At 44.4% G+C, this 19,623-nt stretch overlaps 2 protein-coding genes and 1 pseudogene across 2 annotated transcripts in view; 1 reads left to right on the top strand and 2 right to left on the bottom strand.

Moving 5' to 3' along the window:
• The window catches only part of LOC140418206 (uncharacterized), a 387,895-nt gene that overhangs the window by 239,238 nt on the left and 129,034 nt on the right, over positions 1–19,623 (top strand). The gene's annotated exons all lie outside the window — the stretch shown is intronic.
• On the bottom strand, positions 4,948–7,251 carry LOC140418213 (uncharacterized). Its single transcript, XM_072501648.1, has 2 exons — positions 7,079–7,251; positions 4,948–6,206 (listed from the first exon to the last, which is right to left on the bottom strand). Exon 2 carries the CDS (start codon positions 6,095–6,097, stop codon positions 5,078–5,080), a length of 1,020 nt encoding a protein of 339 aa, XP_072357749.1. The 5' UTR covers positions 6,098–6,206; positions 7,079–7,251; the 3' UTR covers positions 4,948–5,077.
• LOC140418216 (sodium/potassium-transporting ATPase subunit beta-1-like) lies at positions 10,698–12,627 on the bottom strand (annotated as a pseudogene).

A 19,623-nucleotide genomic window follows, 5' to 3' on the forward strand; every position in this document is an offset into this window, starting at 1 on the left:
GTCCCAGGTTCGATCCCGGCTCTGGGTCACTGTCCATGTGGAGTTTGCACATTCACCCCGTGTTTGCGTGGGTTTCACCCCCACAACCCAAAGTTGTGCAGCGTAGGTGGATTGGCCACGCTAAATTGCCCCTTAATTGGAAAAAATGAATTGGGTACTCTAAATTTAAAAAAAACAATTCTTGTCCAAACCAAAGCAAATTTATTAAATGGGAAGTTGGGGATCGCTGAAATAAATTTAGGATCAGAAAGCATTAATCTTCAATTTAAAACTTTCAGTTCTGTAGTGCCTTTCATTACCACAACATGTCCCAAAGAGCTTCTGAAGTGTGATCACTGATGTCGGAAATGCAGCAGCCAATTTCAACAAAGCAAGTTGCCACACACAGCAATGTGGCAATGAGCAGATGATCGGATTTTGGCAATGTTGATTGAGAGATAAATATTTGCCAGGACACCAGGGTTTATGAGCTGGTCTAGCTCAGTGGACTAGACAGCAGGTTTGTAATGCAGAACAAGGCCAGCAGCAGCGTGGATTCAATTCCCGTACCGACTTACCCGAAAAGGCGCCGGACTCTGGCGACGAGGGGCTTTTCACAATAACATCATACTTGTGACAATAAAAGATTAGGGCAGGTTTAGCTCAGTGGGCTAGACAGCTGGTTTGTAATGTAGAACAAGGCCAGCAGCACGGGTTCAATTGCTGTACCGGCCATTTCTGTATCCATCTTGTCAGCTCAACTCTGATCCTGTGCAACTTCATCTCCTGTACCAGTCTGCCATGAGGGACCTACCTTGTCAAAGCCCTTACTGAGGTCCATGTAGACAACATCCACTGCCCTACCCTCATCAATCATCTTTGTCACTTCCTCGAAAACTCGCTAAGTTCGTGAGACACGACCTCCGCTTCACAAAACCATGTTGCCTCTCACTAATATGTCCACTTATTTCCAAGTGGGAGTAAATTGTGTCTCAAAGAATCCCCTCCAATAATTTCCCTAATTGATGTAATTGATGTAACCACTGATGTAAGGCTCACCGGCCTGTAATTACATGGATTATCTTTGCTACCCATCTTAAACAAAGGAACAACATTGGCTATTCTCCAATCCTCTGGACCTCCCCTGTAGCTAGCAAGGATACAAAGATTTATCTCAAGGCCCCAGCAATTTCCTCCCTTGCCTCAGAGTATTCTGGGATATATCCCATTAGGCCCTGGGGATGTGTCGACCATCATATTTTTCAAGACCCCCAGAACCTCCTTTTTAATCTGAGCATGACGCAAACTATTTACACACCCTTCCCCAGACTCATCATCCACCAAGTTCTTCTCTTTGGTGAGCACTGATGCAAAGTACTCATTTAATACCTTGTCCATTTCCTCTGGCTCCACACATAGATTCCCTCTCCTGTCCTGGAGTGGGTCAACCTTCTCCCTGGCTAACCCCTTGCTCTTTATATATGGGCAGCACGGTAGCATAGTGGTTAGCACTATGGCTTCACAGCGCCAGGGTCCCAGGTTCGATTCCGGGCTTGGGACACTCTGGAGAGTCTGCAATTTCTCCCTGTGTCTGCGTGGGTTTCCTCCGGATGCTCCGGTTTCCTCCCACAAGTCCCTAAAGGCATGATGTTATGTAATTTGGACATTCTGAATTTTCCCTCAGGCACTGGAATGTGGCGGCTAGAGGCTTTTCACAGTAACTTCATTGCAGTGTTAATATAAGCCTACTTGTGACAATGAAGATTATTAAAATTAAGAAGACTTGGGATTTTCCTTAATCCTGCTGGCCAATGACTTTTTGTGACCCCTTTTAGCCCTCCAGACTCCTTGCTTAAGTTTCTTTCTACTTTCCTTGTACTCCACACTTGCTTTGTGTGTTCCCAGCAGTAGAGTGAGGGATTATGCCGGCCTATAGCAAATGTTGTCCTCTTGTTCAAGAAGGGGTGTAGAGACAACCCTGGTAACTATTGACCAGTGAGCCTTACTTCTGTTGTGGGTGAAGTCTTGGAAAGGTTTATAAGAGATAGGATGTATAATCATCTGGAAAGGAATAATTTGATTAGAGATAGTCAACACGATTTTGTGAAGGGTAGGTTGTGCCTCACAAACCTTATTGAGTTCTTTGAGAAGGTGATCAAACAGGTGGATGAGGGTAAAGCAGTTGATGTGGTGTATATGGATTTCAGTAAAGCGTTTGATAAGGTTCCCCACGGTAGGCTACTGCAGAAAATACGGAGGCATGGGATTCAGGGTGATTTAGCAGTTTGGATCAGAAATTGGCTAGCTGGAAGACAAGGTTGATGGGAAATGTTCAGACTGGAGTCCAGTTACTAGTAGTGTACCACAAGGATCTGTTTTGGGGCCACTGCTGTTTGTCATTTTTATAAATGACCTGGAGGAGGGCGTAGAAGGATTGGTGAGTAAATTTGCAGATGACACTAAAGTCAGTGGAGTTGTGGACAGTGCGGAAGGATGTTAGAAGTTACAGAGAGACATAGATAAGCTGCAGCGCTGGCTGAGAGGTGGCAAATGGAGTTTAATGCAGAAAAGTGTGAGGTGATTCATTTTGGAAGGAATAACAGGAAGACAGAGTACTGGACTAATGGTAAGATTCTTGGTAGTGTGGATGAGCAGAGAGATCTCGGTGTCCATGTACATAGATCCCTGAAAGTTTCCACCCAGGTTGAGAGGGTTGTTAAGAAGGTGTACGGTGTGTTAGCTTTTATTAGTCGAGGGATTGAGTTTCAGAGCCATGAGGTCATGTTGCAGCTGTACAAAACTCTGGTGCGGCCGCATTTGGAGTATTACGTACAATTCTGGTCGCCGCATTATAGGAAGGATGTGGAAGCATTGGAAAGGGTGCAGAGGAGATTTACCAAAATGTTGCCTGGTATGGAGGGAAGATCTTATAAGGAAAGGCTGAGGAACTTGATGTTGTTTTCGTTAGAGAGAAGGTTAAGAGGTGACTTAATTGAGGCATACAAGACGATCAGAGGATTAGTTAGGGTGGACAGTGAGAGCCTTTTTCCTCAGATGGTGATGTCTAGCACAAGGGGACATAGCTTTAAATTGAGGGGAGATAGATATCGGACAGATGTCAGAGATAAGATTCTTTACTCAGAGAGTAGTAAGGGTGTGGAATGCCCTGCCTGCAACAGTAGTGGACTCTCCAACACTAAGGGCATTCAAGTGGTCATTGGATCGACATATGGACGATAAGGGAATAGTGTAGATGGGCTTTAGAGTGATTTCACAGGTTGGCGCAATATCAAGGGCCAAAGGGCCTGTACTGCGCTGTAATGTTCTATGTTCTATGAGGTTTGATTGTAATTGAGTATTAGGCTGCTGATGGCCACAGCACCTCTTGGATACCCTGTTTTTATCGAGATGTGTTCTGAATCTACCCCATTTAGCACAGTGATAGTGTCACACGGGACAATGGAGGGTATCCTCAGTGTGAAGATGGGATTTTGTCTCATAAGATCACAAGAATGTTGTTTTTTCGATTCTTCCTGCCAAACTGGACAAGTGAAATACATCCCATGGCCCGAGGCCAGGACAAAGTTACACTTTAATGGTTTAATTACAGGGCAACTGCTGTGAATCCCATAAAGGTTGGATGAGCAAAGGTCTGGAACCGTTAACTCTCCTGCCATTGAAAATTAACAGTTATACATCAGTTTGAGTGAAGAAAACTGTGAGATTTCAAACCTTCAGCCTTGTGTCTTAAATTTGTTTAACCTTTAACTTGCAGTTTCTGGAAAGAAGCAGTCACTTTCTGTCACACTATGTAACCACCTTTGGTTTGTGAACTTAAAGAATTTAAGTTCTCCAATCAGTTTTCATAGTTCTTTCGTCAGTTTAACTCATATTACATACAAATATGTTTTATTTGAATATGTCATGCTGTATTTTATAATATATTTTGCTCTCTCAACATTTACACACTGACACCTTTATGCACTGATTTTATGCACACTTGTTATGAATTGTATGTGAGATAACTTTGTAATTTCTGTATTAGTTTAAGGCTGTGTGTCACTTTGGATTCTTTTCATTAACTTGTGCTGGCGGACACTGAGTCCACATGATCACCTGAACCCACAGTGAGATCCTGAATGGTCAGTGTGAACATGCTGATAGGACATCTGCTCCAGAGAAATTGTAAAACACATTTAAAATAGCTTCCGACGGTATGAACCCACTGGTGTGTTAACAGGTTGAATGACTCAGTGAATCCCTCCCCACACATGGAGCAGGTCATAGAATCATAGAATTTACAGTGCTAAGGAGGCCATTCGGCCAATTGAGTCTGCACCGGCCCTTGGAAAGAGCACCCTACCCAAGCCCACACCTCCATCCGATCCCCGTAACCCACTAACCCCACTTAACCCAGTAACCCCACTTAACCTTTTTGGACACTAAGGCAATTTAGCATGTCCAATCCACCTCACCCACACATCTTTGGACTGAATGACCTCTCCCCGGTGTGAACTCACTGGTGCTGCTGCAGGATGGACAATCGGCTGAACCTCTTCCTGCACTGAGAGCAGATGAATAGAGTGGAACCAGAGTGACTGCAGTGGTGAACCATCAGTGAATGTGGGTTTTACAGCTCCTGTCACAGTCTCAGCATTTAAACCCTCTCTCTGCAGTATGAACTCACTGCTGTGTGTGTGGGGGCTGGATGGAGGAAGATGGGTGTTCAGGACTCAGGCAAGGGGGAAATTAAGAGTCAGTTTGTCCCGGTGGGCTAGTGGGAGGGAGGGAAGCAGTGGAGGCAGCAGATCGGATTGTCACAATTTTAGTTACAAAGAAGCTCCAAGAGCCCCTCACACTTGTTGTTAGTGATGAAGATGGAGGAGACTGGGGAGGGGGAGAGCATTCAAAAGGAATTAATTTGTGTTAGGGACAGTAAAAACATTCACCAAACTGCTCAACACAAAGTTGTTTTTTTTAACTTTTATCGATAACATGTCCTACAACTGTGCTGGGGTCTATTAACCTCAGCAGAAACAGATGCCAATAAAAAGATTTGGTCCTGGATGTGATTAACATCAAAATCCAATCACTGCAGTCACTGGTGAACCCGCTGGTGTTTCAGCAGGTGAGATGACGGAGTGAATCCCATCCCACATTTGGAGCAAGTGAATGGCCTCTCCCCAGTGTGAACTCGCTGGTGTTTCTGCAGGTTGGATGACTGAGTGAATCTTTTCCCACACTTGGAGCAAGTGAATGGCCTTTCCCCAGTGTGAACTCGCTGATGTCTCAGCAGGGTGGAAGAATCAGTAAATCCCTTCCCACAACTGGAGCAGATGAATGGCCTCTCCCCAGTGTGAACACGCTGGTGTTTCAACAAGATGAATGACTGAGTGAATCCTTGCCCACACTCAGAGCAGGTGAACGGTCTCTCCCCGGTGTGACCTCGCTGGTGTTTTTGCAGGGTCTTTGACTGAGTAAATCCCTTCCCACACACAGAGCAGATGAATGGCCTCTCCCCGTTATGAATTCGCTGGTGTTTCAGCAGGTCGGATGAATCAGTGAACCCCTTTCCACAATCCGAACAGGTGAATGGCCTCTCCCCTGTGTGAACTCGCTGGTGTTTCAGCAGGCTAGACGAGGTAGGGAATCCCTTCCCACACTCGGAGCATGTGAATGGTTTCTCTCCAGTGTGAACCCGTTGGTGTGTCAGCAGGATGGATGAGGTAGTAAATCCTTTCCCACACTCCTGGCAGCTAAACGGTCTCTCCCCAGTGTGAACCCATTGGTGTTTCAATAGGTGGGATGAACAGATGAACCCCTTCCCACACTTGGTGCAGGTGAATGGTCTCTCCCCAGTGTGAACTCGCTGGTGTGTCAGCAAGATGGATGAGGTGGTGAATCCCTTCCCACAGTCGGAGCAGGTGAACGGTGTCTCTCCACTGTGATTGTGTTGATGAGTTTTCAGCTCAGACGGGTATCTGAACCTCTTCCCACAGTCCCCACATTTCCATGGTTTCTCCCCAGCATGTTTGCATTTATGTCTCAAGAGGCCAGATGATCCTCGTCCACACACAGAACACGTGGACGGTTTCTCTCCATTGCTTTCTCCTTCCATGTTCAAGATTAAATGATATTCAGATTACAATAATTTAGGCAATCGCGTCAGATCCTGATGTGATGTTTGGTTTGAGTTTCCTGCCTTCATCTCCTGCTTTTCCAACATCCTGTGAACACAATGTCGAAGGTTAAAAATTCAACAGAGACAAATATTTTTTTTGGTTTGAGTTTGCGGTGTTACACCCTATAAAAGGAGTTCCAAAATCCATTGCTGTCAGTCCAGGATAGCAATTCAGAACATTTACATATATATTTCATAGAATCCCTACAGTGCAGGAGGCCATTCAGCCCAGAGTCTGTATTGACGCTCCGAAAGAACACCCGACAGGACCCACTCCCTCACGCTATTCCCATAACACCACCGGACCTTTAGACATGAAGGGGCAACTGAGGGATGCCAATCCACCGAACCTGCACACCTTTGGACTGTGGGACTAAACCAGAGCACCAGGAGGCAAGCCTGACACACAGACAAGGGGAGAATGTGCAAACTCCCCGCAGTCACCCAAAGTCGGAATCAAACCCGTGTTCCCAGTGCTGTGAGACTGCGGTGCTAACCACTGTGCCACTGCTCAGGGACAGTGATGACCCTGCACATGTCCTGCCCTCCGAGGAAGATGACTGTCATTAACCCAAGTCCATCAATTTTTCCTTTGTTATTTTATGGGATGTGGGTTTCATTGGATTTGTTTCTGACCCCTTATTACCCTTGTCAGAGGGCTGTTGAGAGTCTGAATCTCCTGTAGGCCAGACTAGGGAAGGACAGCAGGTTTCCATCAGTTTACAATTGATGATAGCTGTAATGGTCATTCCTACTGAAAGTGGATTTATGTTCCAGATTCCTCCCCCTTTATTAATTTAATTTAAACTTCCCCAACTCCAGGGTGGGATTTGAGCCCCTGTCCCCAGACCATTGGCCTGGGTCTCTGATCCACTGGAATTACCCCCATCTCCCCAGTTACAGAGGTTCTGCAATTACCACCGGGGTCGGTGCAAATTGGGGACGGGGAGCTTCTTGTTCTGGGTTTGAGGCCTCCTCCACTGGGTGTTTCTGAAGCCTGTGCATCCACTCCGCCGCGTCCCTGCAGCTCCAGCACCCAAACTGCGCATGATCAGGCTGAACACGCACGGCGCATGCTCTATTCACCAACATCCGCTGCGCATGTGCACACATCTGCTATTGTGATGATAGGACATATTCTCTTTCGCCAGGAATGCTGGGTACCACCCCGGCCATTGAAAGGTGATATTGTTTGACGAAAATTGTATTTCATGTCTGATTATGATCGCAGTTATAGGGTTAACATGTAAAATTATTGAACTAATTGATGCATCAACCAATTTCTCAGGAAGCATAGTCCTGTCCTCAGTGTAATTAACTGCAGAATAAACCCCAATAGTTCGATATGTACTCACTGGCGCCTCAGCAGGTGGGGTGAACAAGTGAATTTTCCCCATACACCGAATATTTAAACTCTGTCTTGCCATTAAGAATTCAGCAATTGTGGATCAGAGCCTTTCGAACCTTTAAAGCTGGAGTGTTAATGAGTAGGGAAACTGAGTAAATCCCTCTCATACACATTATGTATCTGAATGGTCTCTCTCCAGTGTGACTGTGTGGCCAAGTCAGTAAATGACATGACCGAGTGAACTCTTTTCCACTTTCAACTGGTGAACAATCTTTTTACAGTGAGATTTACACATGAGTTTCCAGCCCAGAGAGGGATTTCAAATCCCAAAATACACTTTCCAGATGACGCGGGACATACTTGTGCTTCTTGCAATTTAGTTATGTTCACTTGCTGCTCACTATGTGATCTTCACACAGTTTAGGACAGTGGAATTACGGCCAGGATAAGATCAGACATGATTGAATGGCGGAGCAGATTCGATTGGCCAAATGGCCTAATTCTGCTCCTATATCTTATGAACTTATCGACACAACCAGACCTCACTTCCCTTGGAACAACATGAAGTGTCTACTGTTTTCCAGATCCCTTCCTTTCAACTCACTTTTCAATTCGACTGCTTTGTATTATTCTGAAACTAAATTCAGATTTTGTGACTGCTTTGTGGAACATCACCATTCAGTCCATGAATGTGATTCTGAGCATTCATTTGAATTCTCTGCTCCACTCCTAGTCTGACCTCTGTACCCTGGATGTCCTGCACTGTTCCAATGAAGCTGAATGGTAGGTCAGAGAACTCATCTGTTGATCAGGCACATTCATTTCAACAATTTCCGATCGTGACCATCATTCAATCTTTCAGATATTAGATGTTGATAGTGGTTCGTCTCTTATAATTTTAAATCGGACCTTTCTTTTGTTTCTTTTCTTGGTCTATTAGTTTTTTTACTTCTCTCATTATTACAATATTGCCCTGTACCATCATCCTCTTTGTCATTTAATCACTCCATTTATCAATCCCATCATAAGATCATTTGTTCTTTCTTCCCCAGTGTTGCTCTTTTTAGCCTTAGTTTATTAGCTCTGATTACGTCACCTTTGCTCACGAGTCGCCAGGTATCTTTCTGATACCACCACGTGGTTCAATTTCAAGTTATGATTAATAAGTCAGCACACCGCTTAGTACGATTGAAATCAACGGTCATTTATTATATACAACAAGTAATGTTTACACAATAATACTACTATCTATATAATAAACCTATCACTACTGGCCAATACTTAACTTTAGGAAGAGCCCACCAAGTCAGGGAAACGAATGGCTTATCCAATCGGATCTGGCCTGCGGGATTCAAAAGGCTGCTCCAGGTCGATGGCTAGGAGTCTTTACCGGATAGCGATCGCTGGATTCAAACTTACAGTTGCCGGTTGCTGTTCTTGCGAAGGTCTCGAGCAGGCGTAGAAGGGAGAGAGAGAGAGATCTGAACTTGGCCCCTCACCTTATAGGGCCCAGGGGCTTCCCGCCTCCCGGGGCGGCCCTTGACCCTGGGTCCCAAGTGATTGGACCTGTTCCCAATCACTGGGGTCGATACGTCCAATTGCGAGGCGATTCCCCGATCGGTGGGTGGTCGTTGACCTGCCTTTGTTTGGGCCACTGCAGGCGCCGACAGGTCTGGCCCGGTATTCAATTGCTAATATGTTGCAATTGTTCCTGGGTATAGCTGATTACACTGCAGATGTCTGGGTGGATGGGCTGTTAATAGCCCTGAGTATCGATCTGGGCCAACTTCCCCAGAGCCGAATATGCTATTCTGTCTGCAGCTGTCCGTTTCTGTCTTGTTACCTGCTTTTCCCAGCAGCCTTTCCGGTTAGCCATTTTACGTGGCTACACCAGCTCCTCTCTTTTTCCTGACTCTCTGCTGGCACTGTTTAAATCTAAGTATTTTTTCCTTCTTTCTGTCTGTTAATCTAAGTTAGCAATCATATGGAATGGTGAAATGTATCTGCTGCTTTTAATGTCTACCCCATTCTGTCTCTCTTTGTTTCTATATTTGGCTCAGTCTCCTTCACTCTTATATTCTGCCTATCTGTGTCCCTATCACTTTTCCCCTTTCTGCTCTTTCTTCTCTCTATTCGCTCACTGCCAGTGAGGAGCTACGTTTCACTGGATTGATTCCTGAGATCAGGCAGTTGTCCTTGGAGGAGAGGTTCTGTGGGATGAGTCTGTTCTCTCTGGAGTTGAGAATAATGCAAAGCAGTCGAATTGAAATGTGAGTTGAAAGGAAGGGATCTGGAAAGCAGTAGACACTTCATGTTGTTCCAAGGGAAGTGAGGCGTGGTTGTGTCGATAAGTTCATAAGATATAGGAGCAGAATTAGGCCATTTGGCCAATTGAATCTGCTCCGCCATTCAATCATATCTGACCTTATCCTGGCCGTAAGTCCACCATCCTTCCCATTCGCCATAACCCTTCAACCCATTACCAATTAAAAATCATGATGTGGAGATGCCGGCGTTGGACTGGGGTGAGCACAGTACGAAGTCTTACAACACCAGGTTAAAGTCCAACAGGTTTGTTTCGATGTCACTAGCTTTCGGAGCGCTGCTCCTTCCTCAGGTGAATGAAGAGGTCTCTTCATTCACCTGAGGAAGGAGCAGCGCTCCGAAAGCTAGTGACATCGAAACAAACCTGTTGGACTTTAACCTGGTGTTGTAAGACTTCGTACAATTAAAAATCTGTCTAACTCCTCTTGAAATTTACTCACTGTCCCAGAATTCACCGCACTCTGGGGCAATGAAATCCACAGAGTCAGCCCTTTGGGAGAAATAGTTTCTCCTTAACTTTGCTACCTTCACTCAGTCATCCAGCCTGTTAAGACACCAACGAAGTCACACTAAGGAGAAGGTTCACAAAGGGCCGAGGTCAACATCGACTCTGTGGGAAGGGATTCACTCAGTCATGATATGAGCTGAGACATCAGCAAGTTGTCAAGTGCCTGCAGGGATTGGATTTTGCTCTTTGTGCTGCTGTTAATCAAATCCAGGATTGATGGTCTGACAATATCTGCTGATGTTAACAAATGCTATAATTGGCTACAGTTAAATACTTTCAGATGTCACTGATTTTCAGAGTTACAACGTCCCATTTTAAAAGCACCATCTGTGATATTCTCCTTGAGTCAAGAACTCTTTTTTTTAGGTTCATGAGTTTTATTTGTTGATGTTTTAAATGGGGTGGAGTATTGATCTCCCAACAAGTTTACAGATGTTACATTGCACACCATGAACACCATCCTACTGCATTGGTTTAAAATAAAGATTATGATTTTACCAATGACTTTGGTCTCTTTTATAATTACACTTTGCAAAAAATTTTACAACTGCATAAATATAAAATCTTCCATGAAAATGGTTTAAAACATTCCTGGACACCACCATGTGATGGTTCCAGCAAACAACTTTAATAACTAATCACAATAGCTTGATAGCCAGACGCAGATCTCAACATGGATTGAAGACTAAACAGATCTAAAAGGAAGCATAATAAAACCCATCACCATACACTTAACGTTGCCAAAAAAAAAGCAACTTTTCCTCCCTCCCCGACACAAACTTCAGAGTGCAGTATATTCATACACATGGGCATAACAGAAACAAAATCAAATACCATGGCAATTTTCAGAGTATTTACAACTTGGAAAGCAAAGTGTGCTTAAAAACTGCAACATAATTTGAAGGACCTGTGAATGTACACTCAAACTCACATGAGGCACAAGGCAGCAATACCCAAGAACACAAACACTGCTACACATTAGTGGAATTATAGTTTACAGTAATGGGCATTCCCATAGCTCAAGTATTATCATTTACAGTGGAATAAATATGTACTACTATTGTTTTTAATGTTACATACCGAGGTAAATGCAGAAAGCTAGTGTAAAGCATATAGATTAAGTGTAGGTCCTATATATACGACAGTTTGTTCAAGACTAATTTGAAATAATGGGGAAAATTGTATTATGTAGTTATCACCATACACTTTACACTCAATGTGCACTTCCGTGTTCTGTTTGACGTTCATAAACTGAATAGCAACAAAGAACCGAAGGTATTTTTCCTGCAGACGCTTGCTATGTATGGGTAGTACTGCAAAGGAAAGCCGCTGAATCCTCCCAGTCCAAAGATGTGCAGGTTAGGTGGATTGGCCATGATAAATTGCCCTTCGTGTCCAAAATTGCCCTTAGTGTTGGGTGGGCTTACTGGGTTATGGGGATAGGGTGGAGGTGTGAACCTTGGGTAGGGTGCTCTTTCCAAGAGCTGGTGCAGACTCGATGGGCCGAATGGCCTCCTTCTGCACTGTAAATTCTATGAAAACTATTTCACAGGTCCAACTTTATCTCAGTCTTCTTTCTTTGCTGCACAATGAATGGGAATAATAAACGGATTATAATTGATTTGCAAATCTTCTGCAAGTTCGGTGGAATTCTTTGGAGGCCCGGGATAAAAGTTAAGAATCCTGTTGAGCTTCGGAACAATGCGGGGTTTTCAGCATAACCGTAATTAGGATCATTTAATCCAGAGCAAGTCTTAAACCACGTCCGGTAAAATCTGCACGCTCTCTTCTGTCCTGAATCACCCAGTGGGCCTGCATGAATGTAGGCTGGAGGAATCTCTTCACAGTTCTCAAAAGGAGTGTTGCCACCCTGACTGGAGTCATTGTAAAGATCCAAGAACGTGTTCAAACTTTTCGCAAAACTTTCGTAGGAGTTTGGGTCTGTTTCTGTTTTGAACAAATACAGTGTTTGTGATAGTCCTGGGGGCGCAACTCTGTCTTGGTGTTTGGGTTCAAATGGACTAATCGTGAGCAGCAGCGCTTGAATGGTTCCAATGAAGATCCCAGCGAGGCAGCCATAAAAGATCAAGAAGAACCAGAATATCTTGAGCCAACGACTGCCGGTCCTGCCTAAAAAGTGCTTTTTTATTTCGGAATCCCAGAGGAATTTCTTCCAGTCTCCACCTGCCTCCTTGCCCTTGGCCCGGGCCCGGGCCATGCTGTCTCGAGGAGGCTGAGCGGGGGATTGTGGGAGAGTTTGAGGAAAGCTTGGCCTCGCTGTTGAGCTGATGCTGGCCGGCGGCGCGCGCACTCCCTCGCGCGGCGGCCGTTGCTTTTCAAACAAGAAAGGGGCGGGGACGGGGACGGGGGTGCGGAGGAAGGGAGGGGGAGGGGCGCGGGCATCGGTGGGGCTGGGGGGGGGGGGGGGCGGGAAGTGGAGTTGAGAAGCTCCAGGTGTCAGGAGTCCCGCGGAAGGTGAAGCTTCATTCAGGAACTCTGAACAGGAACAAGACAATTCTGAACTTTCACTTCAATCCTAAATTGATGTTTGATACAAAATCTACAATTCAGAGTTTGAAAGGTTCCACTGATTAACATCTCCAATTAGAAAGTGCTGATTAATCCTTGCTGACAATTGTTACTCACACATTCCTCACAGTAACATGTCCATTGTGAAATTACATTATCAAGGAACATTAAACTAAACTGTGAAATATTTCACAGGCACATCAATAAAAACTTCATCAATCAACATTGATATTGATGAAACTTGGAAGTCACTGAGTTCAATCATTTTTTGACACAGCAGCAGCAGCCAGGGTTAGGGGGATAGAGCGGGGGAGTGGGCCGAGGTTGAGTGCTCTTTCACAGGGTCATTACAGACTCGATGGGCCAAATGGCCTCCTTCTGCACTGGAAAGATCTGACAGGATTCGAAGGTAACGGTGGAACCCACAACACAGACTGGTTTGAGAGCCACTCAGCAGAGATGACATCTGTCATTGAAGCAAAAAGCAAAGCCGACCTGATGTACAACATAAACCCAACACCGAGAACACGGCATCATGTGAAAGTAGTCAAGACAGTTTTGTAAAAGATGGAGAGATTGTGAAAATAAACACTGGACAGCCAACGTCAGTAATTCCACACTGCCTGTGATAACAGAAATCTATGTGCTGTGTGTGATGGGAAGAAGAGGGCGCTGGGTCTGACCATCACCAAAGGCGTTCCCTTGAAATCCCAGATGGTGACATCCTGACAGATGTAAACAGTCTGGGTGGGGTTAGTGTTGGGTGGGGTTACTGGGTTATGGGGATAGGGTGGCGGTGTTGACCTTGGGTAGGGTGCTCTTTCCAAGAGCCGGTGCAGACTCGATGGGCCGAATGGCCTCCTTCTGCACTGTAAATTCTATGATAATCTATGTCCCGCTCGGTTGAACATGACTGTCAGCTGTGCTCCATCAGACGGACATCTCCCAATCGCTGTCTGACTCTCCTGCAGCTTCCTGTCATGGTTCAGTTGGACAAGGTCATTGATTGCTCAACAAGCATAAAAGCGGCCAGCAAGGATGGAATTCCAGCTGAACTGCTCAAACACAAAGTCCCATCGACTGTCACACCTTCACGATCTCCTCCTTTGTTGGGAGGTCGGAACCATTCCATGTGCATGTTGCTAAAATCATCACAACTGATAAAAACAGCAGTGACAGAGGAGATTGTAGCAACTACAGGGATGTCTCACTCCTTAGCAGCACCGGGAAGACCTTCACTAGGGTCATGTTTAAAAGATTCATCTACTTGCAGACTGAATGGTTACAAACGCACAGTGCGGTTTCTGTGCTGACAGATCTACAGGAACATGATCTTCTCCACACACCAGCTGATAATAATCTGTATTGTCACAAGTAGGCTTATATTAACACTGCAATGAAGTTACTGTGAAAGCCTCTTATCGCCACATTCCAGCGCCTGTTCGGGTACGTAGAGGGAGAATTGAGAATGCCCAAATTACCCAACAGCACCTCTTTCGGGACTTGTGGGAGGAAACACACGCAGACATGAATAGAACGTGCTGACTCTGCACATTCAGTCACCCAAGCCGGGAATCAAACTTGGGACCCTGGCGCTGTGAAGCAACAGGGCAACCTGCCCACTGTGCTACCGTGCCACCCAAAGTGAACAATTGGTGTTTAATCTAAAGAGTCTGTGCTGAGAAAAGTGAAGTTCTAATTACTGAGTGAAAGTAAATCTTTAAGTATGAATTGCAATTTACTTGTACAATTGTAAAAGGCAGTGAAAAGTTGGATTCACTGAAGTTAATCTTCAGCCTTAATTTTGTGCATTGGATTTCACAATCTTTTGGAAGCTCCACCTCTTTAAGTCTTTTTGGTCTAAGAACGTTGAAGCTTTGGTTACCTGTGAAAGCTGATCGTTTTACTTTTATTTTTCTTTTGTTTTATTTGAGTCACTTGGAAAAGTGCCTGAAGAAAGAGGGGAAAAAACTAATTTGGGCAAAGCTGAAAAAGTTGACAAATGAATTGAGAAAACAAAGTTTAAAATGGTGTTTGATTCATTTCATATCTGAAAATAAAGTTACGTAAAGTCAACACAGTTGTGCGCATTTGAGCACGTTTGCTCCAACACCTTTGAGAGCAGAGAAGTTAACCCTTTCCACTGACAGCACGGTGATGATTTAAACTAAAGACTTTGCCTTTTCAAGATTTGGCTTCATCCCATTTGGTATCTTTCAAGACAAAATGTTTAAGAATGGAAAATATCGGAGTTATCTCCAAACTGATTGCAAATTCCTGTTCTTCTGTCTCTGATCTATAAATATATTATGTGAATATTAAATTGGACAGTAAAGTTCCTCAGTTGTGCTTGAAAGTCTGTGTTGTTCTGAATGATGACAGTATTAACCTTCTCCCTAACCTGTCCCAACCCTTCTGTCCATTCACCAACTGAAACCAGAGACTCCTTGACCTCAGGGTGACATTCCCTGACTACCTAGTTATTCCCTTAAATCAAGCCCTGAATTGTTGGTGGATTGTTTCATCCTGCTGCCATATTTCAACAACAAATGTTGAAATGTTTGCTCCACACCCACAGGGTTTCATCTGTTTAAAGCCACAAACAGAAAGGTCCATTTTTCTCCTGGAGTTTGAGACATGATGCAGAGTTTCAGCCAATGTCGAGAGGCCGTTCACCTGCTCTGCCTGTGGAAAGGGATTCACTCAGTCATCACACCTCCTGACACACCAACTTGTTCATACTGATCAGAGACCTTTTAAATGTGAGAAGAACTAGAAAAGCAGAAAGGATTTACTGATACATCAAGGCACTCACACTGGGGAGAGGCCATTCACCTGCTCCAACTGTGGGAAGAGATTCAACTTGTCCCTCCCACCTTCTGACTCACCAATTTGTTCACACTGATCTGAGACAAATTAATTGTTCTGATTGTGAGAAAACATTTAAAAGCAAAAAGGATCTTCTGAAACACCAGCGCACTCAAACTGGGGACAGGCCATTCACCTGCTCCAAGTTCGGGAAGGAATTCACCCGATCATCTCACCTTCTGAGACACCATTGAATTCACACTGGGGAGAGACCGTTCATCTGCCCTGTGTGTGGGCAGGAATTCATTGATTCATCCGACCATCTGATACACCAGCGGGTTCACACTGGGGAGAGACTATACACTTGCCCCGTGTGTAACAAGAAATTCACTCAGTCATCCCACCTTACAACACACCAACTTATTCACACTGATCAGAGGTCTTTCAATTCTCCGATTGCGAGAAGGGATTTAAAAGTAAATGGAATCTGCTGACACATAGTTCACAGTGGGGAGAGGCCGTACACCTGCTGTGTGTGTGGGAGGGGATTCGTTCAGTCAAACAACCTGCTGAGACAACAGCAAGTTCACAGGCGACAGCAGGGGATGGATTCTGCTGTTATTGCTGCTGTGAATCACATCCAGGACTGAATGATGTCTGGATGCCTGTTTCCAGTGGGGTTCCACAGTTCTCTGGTACATATGAATGATTATGAAATTTGCAGATGATACAACAATTCTGCATATGGTTGACATTGCGGGAGAAAGCCATGGACTGCAGGAAGATATCAGTGGACTGGTCAGATGGGGAGAACAATTGCAAATGGAATTCAATCTTTTTTAAACTCCAGCGCCTTTTCAGGTACACAGGGAGAATTCAGAATGTCCGATTCACCAAACAAGCACATCTTTCAGGACTTGAGGGAGGAAACTGGAGCACGCGGAGGAAATCCAGGCAGACACGGAGAGAACGTGCAGACTCCACACAGACATAATAATCTTTTATTGCCACAAGTATGAGGTTACTGTGAAAAGCCCCAAATCGTCACATTCCGGCACCTATTGGGGTAAGCTGGTACGGGAATTGAACCCGCGCTGCTGGCCTTGTTCTGCATTACAACCCAGTGACCGAAGCTGGGAATCGACCCTGGCGCTGTGAAGTAACAGTGTTAACCACTGTGCTACAAACGGTGAGAGATAATGAATTTCAGAGTGAAAACAAGACAAGTGAATGAACTATAAATAGGATGAGACTTAGAACTGGTGAGCAACAGGGAGGCATTGGAGTCCCTATCCACAGGTAGCTGGATAGATCGAATCCTTTCTTGGACATGGCCTGGAATATAAGAGCAAGGAGATTATGCTAGAACTTTATAAAACATGAAGAGTACAGCGAGAGGATGGAGAAGCATTATGGTCACTGTATTAATGAACTATAAGTCATGATTCATTAATTAGTATAAACCTGACATCAATTTGATCATTTATATAATTGCAGTCAGTGTTCAATTAATCAAATCTTGGGGATAAAGTTGAAGCTGAATGACAAGTGATTGTAACAGTGAAAAAGTCTGAATTCTTCAGTAAGTTAAAATCCAAACTGTTTATATAACAAAAATGAAGAAAATCATTTCAGTTAATTCCTGATAAAAATAACGTGACTTCAGGCAAATGGAACGAGCTGATTGGTGAGTGGCTGATGAATCTTTATTCATGAATCAGTAGCTAGTGGTGTCCCTCAGGGATCAGTGTTGGGCCCACAACTGTTCACAATTTACATAGATGATTTGGAGTTGGGGACCAAGGGCAATGTTTCCAAGTTTGCAGACGACACTAAGATAAGTGGTAAAGCAAAAAGTGCAGAGGATACTGGAAGTCTGCAGAGGGATTTGGATAGGCTAAGTGAATGGGCTAGGGTCTGGCAGATGGAATACAATGTTGACAAATGTGAGGTTATCCATTTTGGTAGGAATAACAGCAAAAGGGATTATTATTTAAATGATAAAATATTAAAACATGCTGCTGTGCAGAGAGACCTGGGTGTGCTAGTGCATGAGTCGCAGAAAGTTGGTTTTCAGGTGCAACAGGTGATTAAGAAGGCAAATGGAATTTTGTCCTTCATTGCTAGAGGGATGGCGTTTAAGACTAGGGAGGTTATGCTGCAATTGTATAAGGTGTTAGTGAGGCCACACCTGGGGTATTGTGTTCAGTTTTGGTCTCCTTACTTGAGAAAGGACGTACTGGCACTGGAGGGTGTGCAGAGGAGATTCACTAGGTTAATCCCAAAGCTGAAGGGGTTGGATTACGAGGAGAGGTTGAGTAGACTGGGACTGTACTCGTTGGAATTTAGAAGGATGAGGGGGGATCTTATAGAAACATATAAGATTATGAAGGGAATAGACAGGATAGATGCGGGCAGGTTGTTTCCACTGGCGAGTGAAAGCAGATCTAGGGGGCATAGCCTCAAAATAAGGGGAAGTAGATTTAGGACTGAGTTTAGGAGGAACGCCTTCACCCAAAGGGTTGTGAATCTATGGAATTCCTTGCCCAGTGAAGCAGTAGAGGCTCCTTCATTAAATGTTTTTAAGATAAAGATAGATAGTTTTTTGAAGAATAAAGGGATTAAGGGTTATGGTGTTCAGGCCGGAAAGTGGAGCTGAGTCCACAAAAGATCAGCCATGATCTCATTGAATGGTGGAGCAGGCTCGAGGGGCCAGATGGCCTACTCCTGCTCCTAGTTCTTATGTTCTTATTTTAACCTGAAGTTTATTGTTGCTTCAGTCAGTTAATAATGGAATAAATAAAGGCAATGACAGGGCATCCCAGTCCTGTGGAGAGCACATCCTGGTCACTGCATTCATCAATGATAAAGTGAGATGATTCATTAATTATCACAAAACTAAAATCAATCTGATCATCGTTCATAGAATTACAGTACATGGTCCATTCATCAAATCTAGGGGATAAAGATGAAGTTGCAATTGTCAGAGTGAAGACACCTGAATTTTTTAGTCAATTAATCATTTGAGAGGTTTAGATATTAACAATCAACAAAAAAGGGTGGCATGGTGGCACACTGGTTAGCACTGCTGCCTGAAGGCGCTGAGGACCTGGTTTCGATCCCGGCCCCGGGTCACTGTCCGTGTGGGGTTTGCACATTCTCCCCGTGTCTGCCTGTGTTTTACCCGCACAACCAAAGATGTGCAGGGTAGGTGAATTGGCCACACTATATTGTCCCTTAATTGGGAAAAAAAAGAATTGGGTACTCTAAATTAATTTTTAAAAACAATTAACAAATACATTTCAGTGAATTCCTGATAAAAGTAAGGTGACTTCAGTTCAATGGAAGAAGCTGATTGGTGAGAAGCTGATGAATCTTTATTTATTTTAATCTGAAGTTTATTTTGTTTAAGTCAACTAATCAAATAACTAAAGACCTGGCTGGGGATTCCAGTCCTGTTCCACGTGGGAAAACCAGGATACTTCTCATGTCCAGAACAATCACAAGTGCAGGAAGTGACATCAACTGGAGCAGCAGGAAGCAAAGGGCAGTGGTCGAGAGGTATGTTTGTGATTGGTGGAGTATTTCCAGTGGGATTCTAGATTTCGCAGGACATGATTCCATGCTTCTTGAGATCTATATCAATGCTTTAGACTTTAACATGGGGACATGATTAAGTAATTTACGGCCCTCTTTTTGACAGTGAGCAAGAAAGCTGCAGACTTTTATTATTCATTTATGGGATGTGGGCTTCACTGGTTGAGGCAGCATTTATTGCCCATCCCTCGATGCCCTTCAGAACGTGGTGGGGAGTTTCCTTCTTGAACCGCTGCAGTCCTTCAGGTGTAGGTACACCCACTGTGCTGTTAGGGAGAGAGTTCCAGGATTTTCTCCCAGCGACAGTGAAGGAACGGTGATATATTTCCCAGTCAGGGTGGTGAGTGA

Source organism: Scyliorhinus torazame, chromosome 5 (assembly GCF_047496885.1).
Source record: "Scyliorhinus torazame isolate Kashiwa2021f chromosome 5, sScyTor2.1, whole genome shotgun sequence".
Lineage (NCBI taxonomy): Eukaryota > Metazoa > Chordata > Chondrichthyes > Carcharhiniformes > Scyliorhinidae > Scyliorhinus > Scyliorhinus torazame.